The following is a 26,889-nucleotide window of genomic DNA, read 5'->3' on the forward strand; positions in this document are numbered from 1 at the left end:
ATTTTTTTAAAATTTAATAAGATATTTTACATATTTTTATACTGTTTTCTAAACCCACTGAGTACTTTACTCTTATAGCACATCACAATTCAGACTAGCCAACGTCAAGTGCTGAGTAATTATTTGTGGCTTGTGGCTACCATATTGGACAGGGCAGCAAAAGAAGAGGATACTCCTTACCTTACTGCCAAAGTGGGGATTGATAAACGTTACATCCTCCAAAGTCAGTAGAATTCTATTGGGTCCTTTGATCAACTGGATTTTATTTATACGACGCCTAAAACAAACATGAAATCAGAGGGTCACCGGGACTCGATGTTTCGGCAAAGCCAGGGTTAATTTGCCCTAAGATAGCACTTAAAGAATATACAAGGTATGCAAGGTAATTGGGAGGATAATCACACATGGATTTTTACCATAGTACCCACAGGAAAAGAAGGAAGCAACCCTGGCCCGCACAACTTGCAGTTACAAAGACCAAAAAAGAAAAATTAAAATGCTCTTGAAGAGGCACCAAAAGAGAGGTACGAAGGCTCTGCATGGGAATGGTATCTCAGGCTAATAAAATGGTGATCCCACATCAAGGACACATTCAAAACAACACCTCTGAATACATTTAAGGAACTCAACACCCTTTCTCATATGCCATAGTATTTATCCTAATAATACCAGGGCCAAGAATCATTAATCTCCATTTTATAGACAAAAACACATTAGAGAAACAAAACAAAATTGAGCAAATTGGCATGAGATCTCCTAGCCTGAGGCAGAGCTGGAACTTGAATCCTTACTCCCTGGCTGTGGGCCCAGATTTCTGCCCATAAGACACTTGTCTTGTAAAGTTGCATCTATGTGTTGCCAAAGCAACAGGTTGAAAAGTGGAAAAATTCAGTCAGTTGGTTGCTTTATCTACATGATTCCAAACAAGTAGGCTGACTGAGTTTTTTTCTTTTACTGAATTGGTCTCTTGTCTGAGCATTACAGACACAGTTTAAACCTGATTCTCTCTAAACATGCCCATTAATTTGTAGTGAATGTAATTATTTTCTACAGGTCAATTACTAGACATATAGGAGTTTATGATGTGTATTCACGCAGTCAGGTAGGTCTGACTGGGTAACTTGAAGACCTGGAGGGAATCTTGATTAGTCGGTATGCTCGTTTTGTTGTTTTGTCTTGGGGGCTCTGACAGCTACAATTTGGCTTTGCTTTTTCCATAACCCCATAATGGTTACTCTGTGGAATGTGTTAAAGCCAAGAGCCATGGTGGAGAAAACAACCACTGAATCAAAATGCTTCGTCAAGTTGCTTTAAGGAGAAGTTTACAATGTCACTGTAGCTTTAAGTATCAGCAACTCAGTTTTTCTCAGTGATTCCACTGGTTTGTAAACAAACAATTAACGTGTTTCTAATTGTCTGCCAACAAATATGTCCCTTATCACTGTGGGAGCTGCTGCCCTGCAGAGAAAATTAAAAGAGCCCTGTAGTGGATTCTTGGGTAGAGCACATGAATCTTTTTGCAAAGTAAAGCATCACTCCCTAACTGATCTGTTTCATATGTGTGGTGAATTGTCTTAAAACAGGCACACCTGTAAAAATAATCATGCTACAGAGTACACTCTAGTAGAAAGCAAACTGGACTCCCAATCCAGAGACCTGGGGTGTGGTGCAGATTCTGCCATTAATTAGCCAGGTCCAGGTGACCTTGGATAAATAATTTATCCTCTTCATGGCTCAGTGTCCTCATCTATCTAGCAGGATAACAGTCCTTGCATTACCTGCTTTATAGAGTTGTTTTGAAAATCAAATCAGATAATGTATGTGAAAGTGCTCTGAAAAGCATAAAGCATTATGAAAGTATGAGGGATCATTATTATCATTATCATCATTAGTATAACAAAGCACGGGAGAGCTTTATAGAAAGGCGATGCAATCTGGTTCCAGAGGAGTAGAGAGAAAGGAGGAGTTCAAAGAATCCTTTGTTTTGGGGTGGTTGGGTTCTTTGCATGTCTTTCTTTCTGAAAAAAAACTTAAACAATCAAAACATACAGAAAAGGAAGGAACAGAGAGTTACTCTCCTGCAAGTAATCACCATCTATTACAGAATCTCATCAGCCGCTCAGCTCTTCTGATTGCAGCCGTGGTGGGCAGAGAGAGGGAGGAAGGCAGCAAAGAGGGGGCATCTTTTGTGCTTTGTTAGCTGAAGAACCAAGGACCAAGTGAGTCTGGGAAATGATGTACCTCTTTCCCATCTCTGAGTTTTCTGTGACCATTTGAAGTACGAATTGTCTCAAACTCATTATTTTCCTCTCCAATAATTTTCCTCTCTAATCATGTCCCTCTCCAATAATTTTCCTCTCTAATCTTTGCCCTTCAGCCCACAAGCTTCAAACAAACCCCTCCCCACTGTTTTTTTCTTTTCTTTTTTCCTTCCTTTTCCAAGAATTGCAGACTAGGCTCACTCAAAGCCCAAAGAACCAGTCCATACAGTGGGAAAGACCAGTGAAAACTGTCAGTTGCGGGGGTTGACCAGTAACATAAACAGCTGAGTGATTCCATTTCCCACATTGCCATGGGATGTTTTGGCATTAGGTAGACAGAGTCTGTCACTCCTCAAATCTCTCTAGAGAGGGAAGCTTTTTGATTGGATAGAGTTTATTTTTGCTAAGAATCTAATGATGTTAATTAAATACTTTATTCTTTGGCAGCAGCTAAGTTAAAGATATTAAATTTCTGTTCTTAGCAGGAATATGTCCCAGTTACAGAAATTAAAAGAAAAACTTCCTTTGAACTAGTGTCTTTATCAAGTGTTTTAACAATTCATAAGCTACCTACGACTCTGTGTGACTTTATCAAATTTCTAATACTGGGGAAATTGGATAATAGAAGTTTTCACAGCTATGCCAACATTTTAAACACTAAGAGTAACACCTGTTATGGTTTCAATCCAGGATTTCCCAGACTTATTAAAATATCAGAGCTGGGAGGGCTCTTAAACATCATCTAATCCAATTTCTTCATTGCGCAAATAAGAAAATTCCGGCCAAGAAAGGTTAGGGGGCTTACCCAAGGTCACACAGCTATTTAATACACTATAGAAATTTTTTCTTACAACTCACCAAAACAGCCTCACTCCATTCCCTACCAATCCATGACATACTGTTGTCAGGACCGCCCTTACTAAGAGGTGAAAATGATGTGGTTTGCAGGGTGGCAATGGGAAAATGGGATGGTTATAATTTATTTTATTTTTCACTTTCCCCCAATTGTTCCAGTATGGAGAGGGTCCAAGTGTTAAAATGCAAAGTTTATAGGAAAGAGGTGTCATGTTAGGCCATCTTCAGCCACTTATCCCTGATTCTGAAGTAGCTCATTAGATTATTTGATCATGTACTAAGGGATCTGAGAGAGGAAGACAAAACTTGATGATAATAAAGATGTTGATGATTAGACAGGATAACTTTTTCCCAAGGAAGCAAGATGGTAGAAATCTAGAATGTGATACCCTGGACAAAAGGCATGAGTATCAAAGTGAAGATCCTGAGCTTCCAACAATCAGCAAGAGAGTTCCTTGTGTCTGGGAAGGGGTTGAGATTTTACCATTTATTGAGCACCTACTATGAGTCACATATTGTTCTAGGTGCTTTACTTATTTTAGTTTACTTAATCCCCATTATAATCCTATGAGTTCATATCATTATTGCTAGAGCTTGGATTCTAGCAAAATCTGCCTAATTCTTGGAATTCATTAAAATATCTCAATTCCATTCCCTATCATCACATATCATTTGGGCAAGGAGATGGTTATAGGAGACTCTGCTAGGAGAAAGGAGAACAACGATAGGGAGTAGACAGGCCCTAAAGTACTAGTTCTCTTATTTCACCATTGTGTTGAGAGCCAGATCTATTCACAGGCAACAACACTGACAACACAGCTGAGGAAGTTATTCTTGGCATCATGAAAACACTTCACTCTAAATGGGGCCTGTAGGAATGGTAAACCACTGTGGAAAAAAGAAAATCAGTGGGTCATGTAATGAGGCAATTGTACTGAAACAGGACTTCCTGGAAATCAGTATTAACAAGGCTAATATGGGCTTGTATTTTTTATATACAAAAATAACAAAAAATGTACCTTATAAAGTAAGCAAATCCATTAATAGACAGCAGGGCTATAAGCAAAGTAAGGCAGACCATCATGGCAAAGGCAGGGTCGATGCCTGCAGAGAGTGAGAGGAAGAGGAAGAATGGCATTATCAGAGAGAGGCAGTAAATAAAGGGCACCACAGAGTGACTCCTCATGTTTTCTGGTGACTCTAATATCAAGCCACATCTACCTAACCTAATTCCATTTTTTCTCAGCACAGTCTGTCTTGTTGACTTTATGGACACAGAAAGCAATTTCACTGTTCTGAAGCAAAACCACTAACCACTCTGACAATAACAAATCACATGAATTAAGGCTGACCAGAGTGTTTCTTTGGAGGAAAGAGTCCACAAATGGAAAACTTTGAGTACCTTAATTTAAGTTGGACAGCAATAGAGTTCTTGAGAATAAATATGTTATCTCACCTGTGAAAGTTAAGTATTATCTTGCCTTCATAAAATAAAAGGCCTTTTTAATTCACCTGAGCCCATATTAGTTATAGATGAAAAACGTGGTACTTCTCCTTCAAGGGTGAGGGTAAGTCTGGTTTTGATAATTAGTGTTTTCATCAGAATGTAAATTAGTCTCCATAAAATCTAAATATTTGGATAGATTAGTAAGATTTTTTAGGGAAATATGATGTGAGTAAAGAGGTAGTTGGGTATATCATGTTAAAGCAAAGTAGAAATCAAAGCCCCTTTCAAATAGATGCATTTGGTTTTAAAAGTGTATGGTATACAGTTGCATAATAACAATATGGGTCCTTCCAACGATCCCCTCTGGCTCTGAGAGACTGGACAAAGTTTCCGCTCTTCCACAAGCTAGAGGAGTTCCACCAGTCAATCAAACTGCAAGTATTTACTGGATACCTACTGTGTTGGGCAGTTGGGCAGCATAAAAATTATTAGCTATGGTCCCCACCCTCAACAAGCAATATATTTGGGAGTGGAAGTGGAGAGACAATCAGTACACAAGAAACAATTGAAAAGCAATTTTGTGCTAAGCTGTGAGGTACAGACTTTTACTTCAATGGGAGTTCAGAGAGGAGAGAGTATAGATACGGTATTTCTGTGGTAGGACCTGATTGGCAGGATTTGGAAACATCAAGGGATGGATAGGGGACCTTGAAAGCAGGAGAAACAATCGTAGGTCATAGCCTACAAAAGAGCAAGAAGAAGGCTAATGTCTTCCTCTTTTTAGAGTAAGCTCTTTGGGAAAGAGTGGGATTCTTTTTGAAAAGAGTGGTGGGGAGGCTTTTAAGTTGTGGATGGTTATGCAAGGCTGCAAAGTACCTCTCATTGTTCTTATTATTTTAAATTAACTAGATAGAGTGCCAAGAAGTGTATGTCACTCGAATGCAAATGACTGATTTTATGAGTGTTTCAATATTAAAATATGCCTTCTCCTAAAGAGGTTCCCTTGTAACCCAAGCTGAGCCAAATTGACTACTAGTGATTTTCCATTCCTTACCTCCATGGCAGATCTTCCCTTCTGCAAACCAGCATTTTGCATCTGCTCTAGGGGGCCTGCCACCAGGGAAGTGAATAGGGGTCCCTCCGAAACGTAGCAGTTCCATTTCCATGTCCACAGTGTAGGTGCTATGGAGTTCCCATTCTTTCAAGTTGGTGTCCAGGATTACATATTCTGAAATTCCATTTCCATTTGAATCTGTCCTCATCAACTGGTTGAATCCATAGAACTGCATGTTTCTGGAATGCTGAACCAGGCTGGCAGCACCAGCCTGTCCATTTTCTTTCATAGCATTATTCATGGCTTGTGCGATAAAGTAAATTGAATTGTAGATGGTTCCAAACAACGGTGAAACCTATTTTTAAAAATTACAATTATCTTGAGCCCTGGTCGCCCTAGAGCGATCTCAGAGTATATTCCAAGCCTGTGTTCATTATTATGGTCTGCACATCTGAGTGAAGTAGAGCTATGAAGACCCAGAGGAAAAAAATTGTTTCTAAGGACTTGCTTGGTTTCTCCCCTGAATTTTTCTGTTTTTTTCCCCCAGGCTGTCACATCTTTAAATATATCAAATATGACAATTTTATGAGCAAACCAAGTCATACACAATATATTTTTATGCTCCTAAACTAAGAAAATGATTTAGAATTATAAAGGGCACTTAAGAAAACAAGTATAGAATAGACAAGGGGAGTTCAAAGGAAATATGCCAGGTTAATTACTGGTGCACTATGCATGGTAAAATCATTTTGCTGGCACTACTAGAGTTGTAGGTGTGTGTGGAAAGACTGTAAATAATGTGTCTCCACAGTCCATGTCTGTATCCTGTCTTAGTTCAAAATGGCTATTTTTCTAGACACATGCTCCCCAGAGAAAGTGAATATTAGAATTCAGTTTTAAACACATACCTACACATACACACATGTATGCACACACAGACATCCACCCTGACACATATGCACCCAGCTATCTAGAGCCAAAGTTTGTAGAGTATAGAGAATGTGAATTTTAGTCAGAAAACCTATTGGTGTGCAAAGTGGCAAAGCTTCAACAAGAAGCCACTTTAAAACAGTAAGACTGCTAAGGTGGATAGCATAACTATGCCTGCTAAATAAATATGGTAAAAGCAACAATGTTTTTGTATACTATGCCCAGATGCACTGCCCATTAACCTTGTAAGTTTATTTTTGGATAAAATCTTGTATCTTTTTTTCCAAAAAGGTAGAGAGGATGAGCAAACAATTCCTCCCTTCTCTGTACCTCTCCCGACATGGCCCCTCACACACGCGGCCATGGCTTCATGGTTTTCCATGTCACTTCACTTCTAGGATGGAGTTCAAGAAAGCTATGGTCATGCCATTTTACTGAGCATCAGGGAAAGCTGATACTTGCTACTTTGGTTTCACAAGATCTAGAAAGCTAAGCTCCTGTAACAACCTTCATGTGAAAAAAAAGGGCTTAAAATTGAGTGAATCATTTTTTATTAGAAATAAAAGTCAAGATGCAGAGAGGTGTAGCAGATAGCAAGACACTGCCATGTCTTGTTAATGTAGAGTGGGAGTTTTCAACACCAGCTGCACATTAGAATTACCTGAAGAGTGTCAAAAATAGCAATGCCAAACCGAACCCAGACCAACAAAAAGAGATGCTTTTAGTTTGATACCCCAGTAATCAGCATTATTAAAAGCCCCTCAAAGACTCTAATATGCATGCAGGATTTTAAGACATCAGTATAGAAGATGATACCCTGTCCTGTGATCAGTGCCTAATGCCAGAATGTTTGAGAAAGTCATTTATCAGCTTTCTCTGTGCTTCCATTTCTTCCTCTGTGAAATGAGAATACAGAATCATGAATGTCTAAACTTTAGAAGTCATCTTGTCTAACTGTCTTACTTTATAGGTAAGAAAGGGAGACACAGAGAAGTTACATGACCTGTCAAGTTCACCTACCTGAGCATAAAATAAGGAGTAAAATCCAGGTCTCCTGTTTCTTAGTTTAGCATTCTTGATTGGAATATATGTCCCCTGTGGTCCCTTCTGGCTCTGAACTCCTGTGAAAATTCCTAATACTTGGTATAGTTCAGGGACAAAATTTAGCTTGTAGACATTTTTATAGCCTGTTTAAGGGTTCTTCATCTCGCTGACCTCTCTCTTCATGTTGGAGTGCCCCACAGCTCAGTCCTTGGTCCTCTTCTCTGTCCACACTAACTTCCTTGGTGATCTCTTTTGCTCTCATGGCCTTAAGTACTAGATCTATGCCATAACTCTCAGATTCATACTTCCAATTCAGACCTATATCCTAAATTCCAGATTGATGTAGTCAATGGCCTACTTTTATATCTCCACTTGGATGTTAAAAATCAACATACCCAATGTTGAACTCATGATATTCACCCCAAATCCTCCTGATCCATCTACAACTAGTCTTGTCAGTCTATGTTAATAGCTACTCCCTTCTTCTAGTTGTTCAGGCCAAAAGCCTTGCCCCACATAACAGAGTTAACTACTAGCAGAGCAGAAATCAATACCTCAGTCTCCAGCGGGTTTTATTCCAGTGATCTTCCTTCATCACCCTGTCTCAAGATGTGCTCTGTAGAAATAGATCATGAATGGATGGCATGTGCTGCCACCAAGGTATCCACAGTTAGTTGCCTAGCACATGCTGAGCTCCCTTAAGAGGTTTTCACTAATTCCCTCTCCTGACATTCTTGGATGCTCTATTTGATTGTCTTTGTAATTTCTGCAAAACCCTGACTGTTTTCTGGGGGCTTTGGTAGGTTATGACAATAAGTGAAGGATGGAAAGTGGAGTATAAAATCAATACTAGTAAAACAAATAAGTGAAAACACACACACACACACACACACACACACACACACACACACACACAGGGCAGCAAGCTCCTGAAAGCAAACAGAATGCTAGTGTTCTGTTTTGAAAGGCACAGAGCCTTCTGAGAAAGAAACTGCATCTACCTACAGCCAAAAGTGAAGATTAAAACTCAAAAACAACATTCCCACCTCTGAGTTGATCCAACACACTGGGTTTTCAGCTGGCCAGGCTGTGCTGGTCTTTGTGCTCTGATTGACCCATTGGAGCTGACTGACAGAAACTCCCCAAGATGACTGAAACCTGAAGCCTGTTCTTCAGGATTCTCTAGCCTAGACAACACATGTACTCACAGCCACAAAAGTATGGTAGAGAGACTTATAGCATAGCTATAGCAACAGCATTGACTTGCAAAAGAGGGGCTGTCACAATGGTCCACTGTCACTTCAAGGCCTTGGAGTTGTGCTGTAGTTGGTTTGAGTTCCTGCTTCACCCATGGTGCCCTTCAGCAAAGGGAATTGCCTCTTCCCATACATCAAGGGCACACAATGTTAGCATCACTCACAAAAGGTCTCTAGTTGCACTTGCCACAAATAACAAGAAAGAGAAAAGGTAAAGGGTGGAACACAGGAAGAAGAGGCATTCTCTACAGGCCTCTATCCAGCTTCTCACTACAGCTCCAAAAAAGTAAGACAGAATTGGTGGGAACTTCTGTCAGAGAGATGACCTTGTTGACATCACAGTCCAAAATGGTGAGACCACTGGTGACTAAGCCCATTGTTTTTGCCTACTGTATAGACCTGAACCTGAAAGAATTAATTATGAATGATAATTAAAACATATCATTGGTTTTTATTCTGTTACTTTAGATAGCTCTACCTGAGGCTTTTAAAGTTTTTATCCAAGAGAATAAGGTCTGGATCAGGAACAGTAATATATGAATTTGTTCAGTATAATGGTTCATGCTGTTTTTAAGTTGACTACCATCAGTTCAGATTTACTATGTCTGAGAAGACACAAAACCGCCTTCCAAAGAATTTTATCCTCAGAAGTGTACATTAAAACATGCCTAGCTTGAAAAGCCATCACTTGAAGGACAAAATGGCACATCAATTTTGAACAAAAAGTCAGGCACATGCACAGATCAAGAAACCAAAGGATAATTGAATTCTTGTTATTAAAGGCAGTACCTCCAATAATGCATGATCTCAACCCTTGGGCATAGTCAAGAGATGGATAAAACACCAATGTGTTTGATGTGATGCACATCAACACAAAACCCTTATTTTGTATAGAATGGGGTAGAAAGACAATCTTAGCCACTGTGAGCTGCAGGCAACCTTTTCTGACAACCTTGTTTGGTGGGCCCCATTCTGGAATGTTCCAGTCCTAACCACATCTGCTGCAGCCTAGAATTCCCCTGCCAGGCACCCATATTTAGGGTAATAGAAAACAATAGCAATAAAGAGCATAAGGTCCCCAAGCTTTCTAAGAAATCCTGAGGATTTCCTTTGCTTAATCAAATAACTGTACATTTGGAAAAATATCCAAAATGTGTGTTCCAGCCATATACATTTGTGGCCAATAGAATTTAACTGAAAACAAGCATTGGGAATACAATGAAAAGGAAGAATGTAGGCATCAAACCCTAATTCAGAATTCTAATTTGGCCAAAATATAAAGGTACAAAGTTATAATCCTTGCCCAATCATCCTGAGACTAAATTAAGAAGTTCATCACTGGTGTCCCCACCCCTCAGATCTCTCTATTCTGATTTATTGTTCTCTTTTCACAGGTCCTCATAAGGCCCTAGTACCTCCTATATTACAGAAAAACAATTCAATAAATCTATTCAAATCAAAGTATTAGTCACTTAGCAATGTTACTTTGCCTGAGTAAAGCATTGGCATTAGATATTATTAGCACAGTGGAATAAAACACAACAAGCCTAATGTGTGGTTAAATGATCAGGATCTGGTAGCAGACTTGGGTTGGAATCCCAGCTCTGCCACTTCCCAGCTGTATGACCTTGAGCAAGTTACCTTGAGCCTTAGTTTCCTCAACCACAAAATGTAGATATTAATATCTAATTTGTAGGTGTTGTCTGAGGATCCCATTGGATCATTTATGTAAACGACCTGGTACAGAGTAAACACTGAATATACAACAGCTGCTATTATTTGTATTTCAGAAGAGGAGCACAGGGCTCTGGTAACATTATCCTGAAAGTATAATGTTCAAGTCCCTTGTCCTAGTTTTGAACTGGTGACCAAGAAGTACTAGAGTCCCAATTTTAGATCCAATTTCCTTAGCACCTGAAATGGAAAAACTGTTCTCCTTCATTGGGGGAAAGATCTCATTTCTATTTTGATCTCTATTATATCCCCTGCAGAGTGCCTGACCCACAATAATAATAATAACCACAACTTTAATAATAATAATGGCTAACATTAATTGAGGGGTTATCAGGTGCCAGGCAAACTATTTAGTGTGTTAATTCATTTAATCCTCACAAGAACCCTGTTAGTTAGGTACTACTGTTATTTTCAATTTTAAAAATGAGGAAAAGAAGACGTGGAGAGCTTAAGTAAACTTAAGGCAGTCTGCCTTCAAAACCCATGATCTTAACCTTCATATTAAATCTGAGCTTAATAAATACTTACTAACTTCATTAATAGGCTTTGGTGAACTCACCAGTAAAATAATATCACATGCACCCTTTTGTGACTTATTTTTTCCTTCATGACTTTCCATAGACTTCCTGATTAAAAATAATGAAATCAAGATTTTTTTTTACTTCACTCTCTTTCTCCTCTCAAACATCACTCTCAAACAAAGAGAACAAGGAACAGAAACACTAAATCTCCATATCTAATGGTATTAGGAAACATCTGTAACCCTGTACCACAGAATCTGAAAATAAAAAGTTGCTACAAACATGGCAACTGATTTAGCAAAGAGGAGAACAGTCAAACCTAAGTCCTTGCAGAGGGAATTACTGATAAGCAACAAGCAGATCTGCCCCTTAAGAATCCTGGAAAGAGTAATTACAACCACCAAGTACTGTAGAAGTGAAGGTGAGGCCAAACACTAAAAGAGCGAGAGCTCTTTGAATGTCTGTGTAATAAACATGTAGACATCCCCCATACCCACCTCTACCAGGAGGTGCAGACGTCTATAGGAAACAGATTAAATTGATTCAGAGCAGCTCCAGAGCTGGGGCACTAGACGAAAAGGAAGTTGGAAATGAGGTGGAGCACAAAAAAACAGTGATGAAGTTAAAGTTTTCATGCTTAATGGTGAGAATCCCAGTCTCCTCCCAACATTGCTTCCGGAATACTGACAGCTATGATTATGACTCCCAAGAAGATTAGAAGACTCTTCTCTGAAGAAAAAGACTAGCTCAAGAGCCAAGGCCTACAGATATTGACCAAAAGAAGCAAACAAAAAGCAACTGTTTAGCCAATTGCCCTGTACTGAAGCCCACTTGTCAACATATCCATCATGCACATAAACCTTCAAATCTGCAGACATCTAAGGAAAACTTTCAACATGAAATAAAAACATGAAAAATTAGGAACTGAGGAAAAAACGGATAAAATAGAGAGCAGAAGAAAACTTCAAAAAAACTGTAATGAGTACCTCAAGAAAATAGGAAAAATACTATATTGATAACAACAAGAATGAACTCTTGGAAATTAAAAATATAACTAAATCATTCTTAAGAATTAGTAAAAGTGTTAGAACACAAAGATGAGAAACTCCCAGAAAGGAAAACTAAAAACAAAAATATGGACCATATAAGATAAATAATAAGACAATTAAAAGATCAACCAAGGACATCTTATATCTTATATATCTTATAGTATTTCCAGAGAGAAGAAAGACAATGTTGTTGAAGAAATTATCAAATAAACAATAGAAGAAAATTTCTCAGAAGGAATCAGCTTCTAGATTGAAAGGCTCCACCAATACAGCATATTATGTGTCAAAGACTCATACATCATCATGAAATTTCATAGCATCAGAAATAAAGAGAACATTTTAAAAGTTTCTGAGAGGACAAAGAGGAATGGAAATAGGTTGTATCAAAAGATTAGGAATAAGAATGACATTGGTGTTCTCAACACCAACAGTGGAAATTGGAAGACAATGTGACATGTCTTCAAAGGACTGAGGGAAAATGATTTCTACCCTAGATTTGTATACTCATTCAAACTATCAATCAATAGTGAAGATGAAATAATGACTTTTCGGACATGCAAAATCTCAAAAATTTACCTCCTGTAAAAAGCTACTACAGGATGTGCTCCACAAAAAATGACAGATTAAACCAAGAATATAGGTCATGAGATTCATAAAACATAGATCCTGCAGAGAAGAGAAAGAAAGAGACATTTAAGAATTATGAAAATAGAAAACTAGCGTAATATTAATAGCTGTGCAGCAGCCTTAGGGAGCAAAATGTTTAGATTGGAATAGGAAGACAGAGAGCCCCAGCAAAAACAAATGAAATTCATAAGGTATTTAATAGGCTTTACTATGCATAAAATTGTTTTGACAGGATTTTACAGCCTTATCAGAAAGTATGGAAAGACTTAGACATTCAAATTAAGGTAAACAAATTAAAAATCGAAGTAATTATTAACCCCGGTAAAAATGAAGTTACATGTGACAAGAATTATAACCATATTATTTCATGTGGATTAGCAATAAATGATATTTACATAGTTACTATGTTAAAAATACTAAATATGGATTTAACTATAAATTGGGACATAACCATATTTAAGGTTTAAAGGAGAGTAAGGAAGTACAAAAAGACTAAGAGTGCTCCTCAACTATAATAGAAATACAACAAATAATGCTCAAAATTGATTAATCGAGAGTCACCAGTAGCAGCATAGCATTTAGAAACATAGAAGTAAATACCAGAATAAAGAGCTAAAAAAATATGAAAGTGGTTGCTTCTGATGAAGGGAAGAAAGGAGGCCTTATAGACTGCTTTGTTATTGATATAAACCTTTTCGCATTTCTTGACTTTTAAAACTATGTGTTTGTATCGCTTTGATAGCTTTTTGTTCATTTCATTTTTTACTTGTTAAAGAAGCAAAGGTACAAATTAAGAGATGTTGCAGACCACTGCTGTAGGCAATGCTCCTTGTACATAGAAATCTCTATTTCATTGAAAGTTATTGGGCAAGGGATAAATACAGCCATCTTGTTAATGCATTTGCTTAACCATTTATTATCTGTCTCTCTCACTAAAATCTAAGGTCTATAAGGGTGGCAATGAGTGATGTGCTAGTAAGTGTTTGACAACAGCTATATGGAGAGGGAAAAAAAAAACTCTTATTTGTAGCATTTGCTTGTTTCTGCGGTGTAACTACTACTATCATGCCTGATTTCAAGCTACCAATTGATGTCACTGAATGGAGAGCTGGGAAAAGATGCACAGAATCAACTTTTCTGGACTGGCTCTAACATACCATTGCTAGAAACCCTGTCTGTCTTGTATAGTGTTCTATCTTGGGTTCAACATATTGCCTAGCACATCACAGGTGCTCAATAAATAGTTGTTGACCTGTTGACCAAATAGGGAACAAACAACAGAAGCCCAGGGATAGGCAAATATCAAACTACATAACTTGATCTGAGAATATGCCATTTATAATTTTGAAAGCTGGAAATATTGAGAGACTCTCTGCCAGTAATCAGAAAACTTCAAGAGAGTAGGAAGCTAAAGATTGTAACTTAGATGCTAGGTCACCACCAATCAATAAGGTCATCCTAGCCTCAAAGGAGAAAAAGTGGAAAGAAAGGTAGCTGTGAGCCAGGCACTCTGATAGTCACTTTTTACATGTTACTTTGTTTAATTTTCACAGTAGTCCTAGAAGATATAGCTCACTAACCCATTTTACACATGGAGAAACTGAGACTCAAATGTCTAAGTAACTTGCCGAAGGGCACACAGCTAGTAAAAGTGAGAGCTTAACATATGCAGTTTCTGCTATACTGGCTTCCTTCTAAAGTACCTTTGAGCAAGATAATTTAAGGAAAATTGGGGTTTTGTTTATCAGAGACATGAAGATAATTATCTCACCCTTTTATCATTCTTCAGTTATGAAGGTCCAGACTGGGCACCTGCAAACTGAGGGGTACAAATGCATCCAAACAGGCTTTTTCATAAGCTCTGGATTCTTTGTTGTAGCTATTCTATTTCCTTGTGTAAAGCAGAGTGCAGGCTGCCTAGCAACCAAGCTAATGGCGTCTTTTTTTTGCCTTAATTACCTTATGTTTTCCACAAGCTCAAAAGGATTGACACAAATATCAAGAGAAGAAGGTCTGAGTTTTTATATCAAAATACCTGTTCATATATATGAACAATATACATACACATACATACATGTGCACACACACACACACATACACCCTCTCCTTCCTTCCTTTGATCGTTTGATTAAAATAGAAATTTGACTTTAATTGTATCTATGTGATGCCATATCATTGGCTAAAAAGTACAAAACGTTACCATCTTGTTGCTTGCCTATAAACACATCAAACAACTGGTTTGACCGACCATTTTTAGCAATTTGAGTTTTGCAATTCTTGACTAAACTGACCAGTTGTTTTCAGTTATGTGTGTGTGTGTGCATGTGTGTGTCTCCTAAAAGACAGTAGTACTTATTATAAACTTATCAGTAACAATAAAGTCCAAATCCAGCATTGTTAATATCTGTTATTAATTTTTTTATTAGAACAAGAATCAGCAAAATATTTGATATAAATCCTCCGAGCAGAAAGAGATACATAAACCTAAATTTCATTTGAATCACTATTCAGACAGAGAAGCAGCCCACAGAATGATGAAATAAAAGACAGATAAAAAAGAATATGAATATCAGACACAATCAACTGCCTACCTAACAGTCTTCTTTCTTGCTAACAGAATCTCAATTTTGTTCACATTTTTCCAGCAGCTATATATTTTGTTCACACTTTTCAATCACAGTTGTCACATTCCTCCTTCCAGATTATTGGTTTAGGCATGGGCATGGGACACAATCGTGACAAACAAGGTATGGGAAGAAGTCTACTTGGGGAGATTCTGGGAAAGATTTCCTCACTCTTTTTTTTTTTTTTTTTTTTTTTTTGGAGATGGAGTCTTGCTCTGTTGCCCAGGCTGGAGTGCAGTGGCGCCATCTCCGCTCACTGCAAGCTCTGCCTCCTGGGTTCACGCCATTCTCCTGCCTCAGCCTCCCGAGTAGCTGGGACTACAGGCGCCCGCCACCACTCCTGGCTTTTTGTATTTTTAGTAGAGATGGGGTTTCACCGTGTTAGCCAGGATGGTCTCGATCTCCTGACCTCGTGATCTGCCCGCCTCAGCATCCCAAAGTGCTGGGATTACAGGCGTGAGCCACCGTGCCCGGCCGATTTCCTCACTCTTAAAAAGAGACACAAGGGAAAGACAGTCTCTACTTTCACCTCTGGACATTTCCACCTGTATGTGATGTCTGGAACTGTGGCAGCCACCTTGGGACCATAAGAGGAACCAGCTCATGAGGGCAAGCTTAGCATGCTATGGCTTGTAAAGTGGAAAGATGAACATGTTTCATTGATGACATCATTGACTGCTGAATTAACCAACCCTGAAGCCCTATCTTCAAATTTTGAAAAAGAATTATTACTTAAACCATTTTGTATTGAGCTATTACTTACAGCTGGAAGCAATATGACTAATGCAGTATTCTAGCAAATGCCAGAGCTTTTAAACTTATGTGTATGTTGTTCTAAGTACTTTTGAAAATGTCTGCTTTCTACATCTGACCTCCAGTGTACAGAAAAGTCCCTCTGTATTTTTTCCAATCTAAATGGCTTCTTTTGTCTCCCCATCTTCCTCTCATATTCCTCGTCTTCTTTGTATTCATCCTCTTTGTTTCTTTCTTTTCTCTCCATTGTTTTCTCTACTTTCTTCCCCTCCTCACTCCTTTTTCTTTTTCTAAGCCTTCAGTGGCTATGATTGGAATCTGAAATATGCCTATACATACATTTATCTACACATATATAAATACTATTTCTTGTATATCAGAAGGGAGGACTTCTTCCCCATTCCAAGTGGCCTGTCTTCACCCACTTACTCATTCCTCCCCACAAAGGAAAAATGAATTAATCTGACTGGTTAGTTTGGAAGGAGAAGTAAGTATGTGTAGCTCAGCCCCTCCTGTCTTCTTTCTCTTGGGAGCAGACTACCTACAAGAAGCAAATGCTCTGCTGTTCCTCTCCAGACTACACATTTTAAAACAGACCTGCCCTCATGGGGCAGGACTGCAGTGGTCCAGCAATGCCATTGACAAGATGGAGAAGTTTGTTTAATCCTTGGGTTCAGTATTGGGAAGCTCAAATGCCTACAGGTAGAAGCCGCATCCTCCAATACCAGTGTTATCAAAAATAAAGGAAATAGTTTCTTATATACTAGCTCTTTTGCCTTATTGTTAAATTAATTCAGAACTTACACCACAAACAGGACTTATTTTTATTAGGCTCCCTTGAACAGCACCAGTATATATTAAAGTTTTGTTTATCTGTTCTTAAATACATTTATTCTTCCTGACTATATAATGTCATCGTGGGCTGCTTAAAGATAAAAGAAAAAAATCTCAAATAATATGCCTTTGTTTCACAAATGTTTTCAGCAAACTAAAGATGTTTTTAATTTGTCTGTGGTTGCCTGCCATTGATTGGGTCTCCTATGGAATTGAGACTGTTGGTCTGAAAATAATTTACCATGCTGATGTTTTAGGTTCTCAGCTCATGACAACCTATGAATGTGTACTTACTTGATTGAACTCCAGCTTCTCAGGAATTTCACCTCTTGCTGCTGCCTCTGTGAAGGCTTGATAGAAGGTCTTTTCTTGGGACTCCACTGTAATGGTCAACACTGCATCATAGGCTTCCCGGAGCTTTGGGTTGTTCCTTAGGACCTGGTAGGGGGTGTGCTTATAAGGTAAACTGTAGAGCAGGGCATCGTAAGGAACAAAGACGTAGGTTCCATCAGTCATTTTCAGATCATGAGCACATTCCAAGAGATGCATCTGAGTCTCTCCCCCAATCAAAGCTGAATGCATACACATGATGATTACTGAAACCAACAAAGCAAGGAGGTTGTGGAAGCAAACTGTTAGTAAAGCACAGTACCAAAAACTACAGAGAGGAAAAATAAATGTGTTCTAACCAATTTGTAAGTGGTTTCTTATGCTTCCAAGATAAGCAAGATGTTGTCCTGAGCTGAGGCTGAGGTATGCTCATGGACTCTGGATTGGGGATAGTGACAAGAGAGAGATGCCTACAGGCTGCAGAGCCTAATACTCAGACAGGAACAAGAACTAGTATAATTAATGGGGAGTAGCATAACAAAAGAGGCTTTAGGGTTGGAAAAATCAGCTTTACATCGTAACACCACCAGTTTTAACTGTGTACCCTTTTTTAAATTACTTAACCACTCTCTGTCTTGTCCATAAAATGGAGATAACAATATATACTTATGGGGTGGTACTGATGATTGAAGAAAGGAGACAAGTCATTTACTTAGTACATAGCACACAATAAATAGTAGCTACTATATACCTAAGAATTAGAAGAGAGAATAGTAAGAGAGGATGGGAGATGTTACCACAGCCACTATTGCTTTTTATTGTCCATCTCCTACAAACATGCACTCTAATACATTTTGACCAATTGTTCTCATCCTTACCAAGGTCATTATAGACAATGAAAAGCACTAACTCACTCACCTATAAATGTTACTACAGGTTGAGTACTCCTTATACAAACTATTGAAGACCAGAGGTGCTTCAGACTTCAGACTTTTTTTAGATTTGGGATATTAAGTATAATATTTGCATTATACTTACCTGTTGAGCATCCCTAATCCAAAAATCTGAAATCTGAAATACTTTAATGAGTACTTCCTTTGAGAGTCATGTTGGTGCTCAAAAGTTTTCAATTTTGGAGCATTTCGGATTTCAGATTCTAAGATTAAGGATGTACTCTCTGTAATATTATGGGTGAGATGTTCAACTTTTTAAAATCTAACTTCCCTGTAATTGAAATTACTATGCACTCAATTTAATTCTTCCTAGACTTATGAAACTATGTTGTTTGGCAAGGTTATGCTAGAATAGAGTGGATTCAAGGGGGCCACGGTTGAAAAATGGCAGCTAGACCATGAGACTGAAAGTCTTATATCCAATTTTACCCTTGGCATGCTAAATAAGTTTAGTTTAAGCCCACTTGTGCTTCAGTGCCCACATCTTTAAAATGTAGATTCCAATGCATTTTACAGGTACACTGAGTAGTTTAATTAGATAATGCCTGGCAAGCATTCTGAGCTCCTTGAAGAAAGGCAAAGACTCTATTGCTACTGGTAAATATTAATTATACATGTTTATATGGAACCTTTAATCTCAAGAACTAAGGGTGCTTAACTACATTCAATGACTTGTCTTTGGCATTTGCATATTGTTTCATCTATTTTCAAACACCTTTTTACACTTGCTAAGCACCCCTAGAAAGTTTCCCTTTGAGCTAGAGCTGGTACCTTTTAGTTTTTAAAGTGTAACTAATAAGTTATGAAGTTTATTTAAACATACCACACACATATGCACACACCACAACATGACATGAGTTTTCAAATGACCATTAACTCCTTCAAAATAATTACGCTAAGAGGTTCTACATGTATTCTGATGTTCAGACCTTCCTTAGAATTCTCGAAGGATATCTTTGGAGCTAGTTCATGAGCCACACAAGGAATTCAGCCTCACTTGTTTATAATCACACATTGTATAATGGGAAAATGGAGTGCCAGAGATGTTTGACAATGCAAGAGTTGGATTTAGAAAAAGAAAGTAGAACTGAAGACCTCTCACTCTGTACATTTGGCTGAACCATTAAAAGTAAATTAGTTTGGTCAAATTAGTATAGTCGTAGGTCCATTGAGGCGGGGAAAATGAGTTTAGTCAGAGGCTTCGGTTGGCCAGTTTGTCCAACAGTATCCTCAGCAAGTAGATCAGTATTAGCATCTTTCTTCTGCAAATCAGAGATTGAGTGATTTGTTCAAGGTTACTCAACAGTGATACAATTTGATTTAATTTACTTAAAGGAATATTAAAATGACTTTACTGCATGGAAAAAGTTAAATAGAACTAGTGTTTGGTGCTGATTGCAATACAGCAAATACTTTAACATACATTACATGTAGTAGGTGCTATGGTGATGTGCCACCAAGATACACGCTTCAGCACTGAAGCACTCATTCCACCAGCTGCTGGGTGTGTTAGTAGCTGATAGGTGACTTTTCTCTGAGAGTTGGCCTCAGCTAAGGAAAGGCACCTCTCTCAAGGTTACATCCTCTCAGTAGTGTGCTGGGGTTCGCTTTTGCTGGTTCAACTTTCGGAGATTTTGTGAGCCAGTTAACATCATGTTATTAGCTTGAAATTGACCACTGTGGGAGTGATTACACTATGGAAATCAGCAAACACTACAAATCAGAACTTTTTTCCATCTGAAGATCTGACTGTTAAACAATTATTATTACACACTGTGCCCCTTTCTGTGGGTGAGACTGAACCTAATGTCAATTCCACATGGAGGTAGAACAGCCCAGACTCCTCATCTCAATTCTGGACAACTCTGAAGGGTCATACCAGCTCTAGAGCTCCCCTCTAAGACTGGCTGAGGCCTTTGTTGTGGCTGCACTGCAGTTCAGTTCTCTCTGCCCAATCCTACTGTCTTCTCTTCCTCACAGGTGTTCTCCTTGAAAATACTCATTCAGTAAGCTTCCTGCACTCAAAGCTCCATCTAACAGGCTGCTTTCCAGGGAAACTGACTTGTGACACTGGATTAGAGCCCCCATCTTACCCTGAGATGATTTTTATCCTGGCACTTACAAGATTTATTGCTGTTATTTACCTATATCAGCTTCTACTACCAAACTGTGAGCTCATTGAGGTCAGGAACCGTGTCTTATTTATTTCCATATCCTTGTACATATTATGCACACAATGAACGTTGTTTAGATGAATGTTTGTAAACTAACAGCCTCTTCAGGAAGAGAGCTTGTACACTTGGGTATTTTTTGTGGGTTCCTTGAGATACGAGATATGGGCATATATTGATTGTTAGGATGGAGGAACAATTGGAAGTGATATTTGCTGGGCAGGTAGATACTGCCATACCTGTTGTTCATGCCTACTATCATTAACTATACCCAGTACCTTACCCTCAACCCTGAATCTCTCCTCTTTATTTTTGTTTCATTGACCCATACTGACCATATTTCAAAGGGTCCAAATTTTTATAACTGAAAAGACCCTTTAAGACCAAGTAGGCCAACCTGTCCCCATCATTTTATAGAAGAAGAAATAGGAAACTCAACAGGGAATAATCACAGGCTCCTCTATTTTTTGCCTGGCAAGATCTTGCCATTGAACATGATTAAAGTAGAAAGCATAAATACTGAATTCAAACAACAGCATCTTAATTTAATAGATTGAGTGCTTCGTGAACAGGGATTTGTAGATACATCTGTTCTACAAGATAATTTTACTAAATAGTTTTATTATGTTAAAATTACATTCATTAAAATGGGATTTGACCTGTAAGTTGTTGTCAGGAAAGGATTAGTGTACAGAAACCTTAAATCCTAAACAAGGCCTGGGTCAACAGGTGGTCACTGAATAATACTAATTTGTAAGTTTCCATCCTGTCAAGCTACTTTATAGTCAAAACAAGGACCAGGAAATACACCCTTCTGAGATCGCATCTCACCAGGATATGACACCAGCACTTTCTCTGAGCTACTTGAGCTGCCTAGTGTCTATGTCTTTATATTGTGGCACCAACCATAGCAGGCTGTCTAGGATCCTTTCTTTCACTAGCAGCAGGAAATGCCATGAAACTCCGGGAGAAGCCAATTTCCATGTCACTCAATTCCTATTTCTCTTCCTAAATTAAAATATTATATCAAATATTTTCTTGAGAGAGAGTAACTGTGTTTCTGAAAAGGCAAAGGTCACTTATTTCTCTCAGATTACTGGCTATGGTGTCCTCCATGGAGGAAACTGGGCCCAGTTTCACACCTTGCAAGATGGAAATGATTCCACCTGCTGCTGCTAAAGAAGTCCTTAGGAGCCATATTCACATTTGTGAGTCATCGATATTGCTCACAGTCCACAGAGACACCCCCCCATTCTACTGTCTTTGCTCTTTATTGTAACCCCTTTGTGATATTTCCTGCCACTGTCATTCATTTGAACAGTTGCTAAGAGGGCGGGGAGGGGAGGCAGACCAGAGGAGGAGGGCAACATGCAGATTTATCCCAAGTCCCATCTTCTCTCAGGATTCTTTCCTATCTGGCCATATTGTGAAAGAAGCACATTCCTACACTCTCCCTCTCAGTTTTCTCCCACCCAGCCTAATAAATGGCTGTGTAAGAGGAAGGTGGGAGGCTCTGGAAAGTGCATGTTTCCCAGGCCCCATCCTCAACTGTGACTCAGTGCAGGAGGCTCTCAAAGTAGACTTTTGGAACACTATACTAGGTGATGTGTGGCTATCTCTATCAGCTAAGGATACCCCACACGTTTTTGGCCATAAGTCCTGAAGCTACCACTTACTTAACTACCACTGGTGTTGAACTGGTCCAAGTAGCTCAGCATGATGGCACACAAATATAACATTCAAAGACTATTCCATCTGCATCAGACCATGTTTTTTTCCACACTCAAACTTGCATTGCAATTTGTACAGCAATGTTGCCTTAACATTGCTGCCCAGCTTGAGATAAGGTTTTATATTTCTCCATACCTTGAAACATATGTTTCCTCCTGTTTTTCCTAAACTGCTATGTACATAAGGCCTCTTAAATGCAAGAAGTCTAGATGTTTAGAGATTTCCTCTTGTGTCAAGCCTTCAATAATTTGATCATTAGTGATCATTTGCCATTCATGAAAGCCAGTTGTCCTCTTGCCATTTATATTTACTTACATTTGGTGTTACATTATACCAAATCCTATACCAAATTCCCTATTGATGCTAAGGCTCATAGTCATAGTATTATCAGTATCACTGTTGTTATTAGTATAGGAAAACAGGGCTGACATCTGGTATGTTGAGGCACATAAAAGAATTTTATCTATGGGTCCAAAAGTTAAGAAAGAAAGGTGGAAGGGCTGAATTATATGCCACATATAGAACACAGGATCTCAAGTGAGTATGCTTCAGGAGGTAGTATAGTATTGGTCTATCAATAGACCAGTGGTTCTCAGTGTGGTCCGTGGACCAGCAGCATCAGTGTCACCTGAGAATGTGCAGTATTAGAAATACAAATTTTGGGGCCCCACACCAGCATTCCTGAACGAGAAACTCAGGAGGAGGAACCCAACAATCTGTGTTTTAATAAGTCTTCCAGGGGATTCTGATGCCCACTGAGATTTGAGAGCCGCTGCTTTAGACTACTCCGAATATATATCCTGGCTTTCTCATTCACCAGTTGTATGACACTGGGTAAGTTATTTAACCCCTTTTAGCTTCAGAAGTCTTATTCATAAAGTAGGTAAACAATAATTGCCCTTACTTAATAGGGGTGATGCAATAATTGGATGACATAGTCCATACAAAGCCCTTGAAAAATTACTAGCACATAGTAAACTCCCAATAAATATTAACTATTACCATTATTTTTATTGCTATCTTTTTCCTATATACAAGAATCTTCAATAAATGAGAAGAAGCCATTCTGTCCCAGGCAATAAGATAGCAATCAGGTACCTAATTTTGGAAGAGCAAGAGAAGGCTATTCCAATGGTGTCATATTTACTTAACATCATGTTGTAATGAAGCATTCCCAATTTGGAAGGATTGAAAGGAAATCCCAAATGGTCCAACATCCCGGTAAGCCCAAATTGAAAGGATTATACAATCAGCCAAGCACAGGGCTGATCAGCAAGAAGACGAGGAGAAGAGAGGGCTTAGAATAGCCATTTGAAAAGTTCTCTAAAGAGCTGCAGGTAGGGCCTCCTGCTAACCTTCACAGGAATTAGAAGAGGAACCCCTTCTGAATGAATGCAACCCTACAGGTGCCCTGCTTGGTAAGTAAATGCCCTTTTGTGCCATTGGACAAAAACTTCCAACAGGGTTCATGGTTTGTGGAGCAGAGACTGGACTGGATTTTGGCCCTCAAGTCCAATCAGCTAGGTTTCCTTATGCAGGGCACAACCTACATAACCACACACAGCAGCCCTGACTATAAATTAAGGCCTTTGTCTTTGATTAATAACTCTCCTATTTGACTTTGTCAAAGCAAAGAAATAGTTGCTCCCAAGGCTTAAGAGAATTGAGTTGAGAATCTGGGAGAGGCTGAATCCCCCTACTCTGAGACTTTATTTATTCCTTCTTTAGTGTTGATAGTGCTTACACATATGTACTTATTACTGTGAGACTCGCAGGTATTGTAAAACTTGAAAGAAAATGCCTATCTCCTGGATGATCCTGAGAATTAATTGAGATCTATGTGCAAATGCCTTGTAAAATGTAGAGAGCTGTTTACACGTAAAGTAATAGTATAGTTGCTTTTATTGTCTCTGTGGCAGCATATAGTAACATCTCTGCTGTTTTCCCACCCAAGAGCGCATGGCTATTATTATTGCTATTATTACCTACTATTAAATCTATCATTGCATTGATATTATGTAAGTGCAAATTAGACCTGTTTCTGAGAAAGACGCTTCCTCTAACTCCAGTAAGTTGCCAATGAGAGTTCCTAATTGGAAATATTAACTTATAAGAACCAGAAGTGTCATACCAGCCAGTAATAGGCTGCTCTTCTCTCCCCTCCCACACCATCACTACAACCACCACTGCTACTGCCACATGGCAATGCCATCACTGCTTTTGTGAACAGATCAGGAAAAAAAAAAAAAACCTCCCAATTATTTCTACTACCAAATATTTCTAGGCCCCTCCAAAGGAAGGGGTCCCTTTCCACTGTATTTTGTATGTCACAAAGGGTCCTCTCTGAAGGTTTGCTTGGGGGTCCACAGTGTTAAAAAGTAGCCTCATATCCAGCAAAATAGGGAAGAAGTCAGGCTCTGCCTTCCTCAGACCTTCTCAGCTGAGATCACACAAAAAGTTTGTTGTCTTTTTAGCTCTTCTCAGTCCAGATAGATAACATCCAGGAATACTTAGCAGCCTCAGTCCCAGCAGTTGAGAGGAGCTGGAAAATTAGCTAAAGATTTGATCCAGTATGTGCTATGGATGGTGTGTTGCAGTCTTCCTCACTGCTATGTTGACCCAATCTGTACTCACTGGCTTCTGGCTCGGTTTCTCACCAAATCTCCAATTTTCTAATGGGACAAAAGATGTGCCCTGACCCTTAGGCCACTTAGCTAAAGCTCTGATAATCTATTTTTGTTCATTCTCTGGATCCTGCTTTACATGTTCCCATGGGTTGGGGCATTGTTTTCAACAAATGATCAAGTGGACAACAAGGGCAAGGTCTATCTTACTTTAACACTCACTCCCCTTCCACCATTCCCCCGTCACACCTCACCCACCAGTTGGCATGCCCTCAGATACAGACATGTGCCTGTACCACGTATGGGTATTACACACTCCTTTGAACAAAGCACAGTGAGCTGCCTGAGGTTGTACTCAGGCCACAGCCCAACCAATGGCTCAGTTCCCCTGCCCCCACCCCACCCACATTCTGACTCATGTCACTGAGGTCCCAGCATGCCTCATCTGAATCTGCCTATGTTTTGTCAAAAAACAAAGGAAAATCCTGCAGTGCAGAGTTTTTGTCTTCACTCCCTTTAATCTCTCTTTCTGAATCCCTCCTCCACTTCCTGTTGCTGTCCTTGCTATTCAAGGTCTTCGTTTGCTCCATAACCATCCTCTCTAGGTTTTTTTCTCTGCATCCTCAAAATTTCCATTCCCTTAGTGAGCAGATCTGTACTGTAATAAAGAAAACAATCTGACTAAGCGAAGTCATATTAAAACAATGGGAACTTAAAGCAAGAAATATTTATTTGATTATTATTAAGTTAAAGCAGCATTTCTCAACTCTGGCTGCACGTTACAAGCGCCCAGGAAGCTATTTAAAATACCTTTGCTGGGACCCACCACAGACCAATTCTAGTAGAATTTCTGGAGGTGGCGCTGTGGCACCAGTAGTCTTGAAAAGATGTCCAGGTAATTCTAGCATGCAGCCAGACTGAGAACCCTTGACCTAAAGGAATCTCTAATGGTAGGGCAATAATATGTGCATTTGCTTCCTCCCTGCCTCAAAGGGGTTGTGGGTGGTTAGCACTCAATCCTAATTCTTCTCAGTCTGGCAGCCCAAATTGCTTCAGGGCCTGGATTTATTTAACATTTTATGGTAGAGGCCAAAATGTCATTTCAAAGTATACAAATGGGTGGGATGTGAAACATTCATGGAATATAAACTTGCAGGAGACACTGGGCTTCAAGAAGATTTGTAACCTATTATAAAGTTATGATACTAAATATATTAGCCTGTTTCTGGCATGGCTCCTCCTGCAAACGATTTTATGTCTTTCAAAATAATTCTATGCTCTGCTTTGAAAGTATCAAGCTCTATTATGAAGTAATCAGAGCCATACTGATTGCTAAACATCACGGAATCTTGTCAACTGGAGCTGGAGGCAGATTACTATAGTTCTGGAACTAAAAACTCCTCTTGCCCTCATCCTCTTGTGATCATCATAATTAAGGTCCAATACTGAAGCCACTTGAAACTTAAAACAGGCTTCTGGTTATAGGCCAGGCCTAAGCTGGACCATTCTCTAACAAACATTTCCTTAAGAATGGTTAAGGAAATGACTGGCACCAGGACTAATCCTTGAAGGAATCAGTTTGTCAAATAGTTTCTGAGATATCCATCCTAAAGTGGTGGAGTGGCTGCAGTGGGGGAATGAGCAGCGTTCCCATGAATCATAGCCATCTCCAGAGGAAGGTAAAATGGAGGTTAAAAAATTGGAATAGAAAAAATCAAAACCAGGTGTCACAAGGGCTTGCCGTTAAGTGTGAGTAAAAGAGATCTGATTCAAGAGGACCAGAAAGGGCCCCCTTTTGCCAAAATGCACCCAACTAACTTTGAGAATGATAGCTTTGGTGGGTCAAGTCCTTTGCTTCACATTTTGTCTATTGTCTCTGCAAGAATCATCTTTGAACATTAAGCTTCCATTGGAAGGGGAAACTGTTAAAATTTAGACAAGTCTTCTCATTTTAATATGCTTTCATTCATCAGCTAGGTGCCCTCCATATCAACTAACTGTGTGCTGCAAAAAGAAAAGCCCTGCTTTGAGAAGAGGCAGAAGGTATGGACATTTCGGAGTCCACAGAAGACAGATTCTAAGTAAGTGTCC

The 26,889-nt window shown here is 39.0% G+C and overlaps 1 protein-coding gene across 1 annotated transcript in view; it reads right to left on the reverse strand.

Moving 5' to 3' along the window:
* The window catches only part of GUCY2F (guanylate cyclase 2F, retinal), a 109,595-nt gene that overhangs the window by 75,365 nt on the left and 7,341 nt on the right, over window positions 1-26,889 (reverse strand). The window contains exons 3-6 of the mRNA XM_004064696.5: window positions 17,284-17,585; window positions 5,618-5,972; window positions 4,136-4,220; window positions 181-277 (exon numbers count right to left, since the gene is read on the reverse strand). Coding sequence (XP_004064744.3) covers window positions 181-277; window positions 4,136-4,220; window positions 5,618-5,972; window positions 17,284-17,585 — 839 coding nt within the window. The remainder of the gene's footprint in view (window positions 1-180; window positions 278-4,135; window positions 4,221-5,617; window positions 5,973-17,283; window positions 17,586-26,889) is intronic.

Source organism: Gorilla gorilla, chromosome X (genome assembly GCF_029281585.2).
Source record: "Gorilla gorilla gorilla isolate KB3781 chromosome X, NHGRI_mGorGor1-v2.1_pri, whole genome shotgun sequence".
Taxonomy (NCBI): domain Eukaryota; kingdom Metazoa; phylum Chordata; class Mammalia; order Primates; family Hominidae; genus Gorilla; species Gorilla gorilla.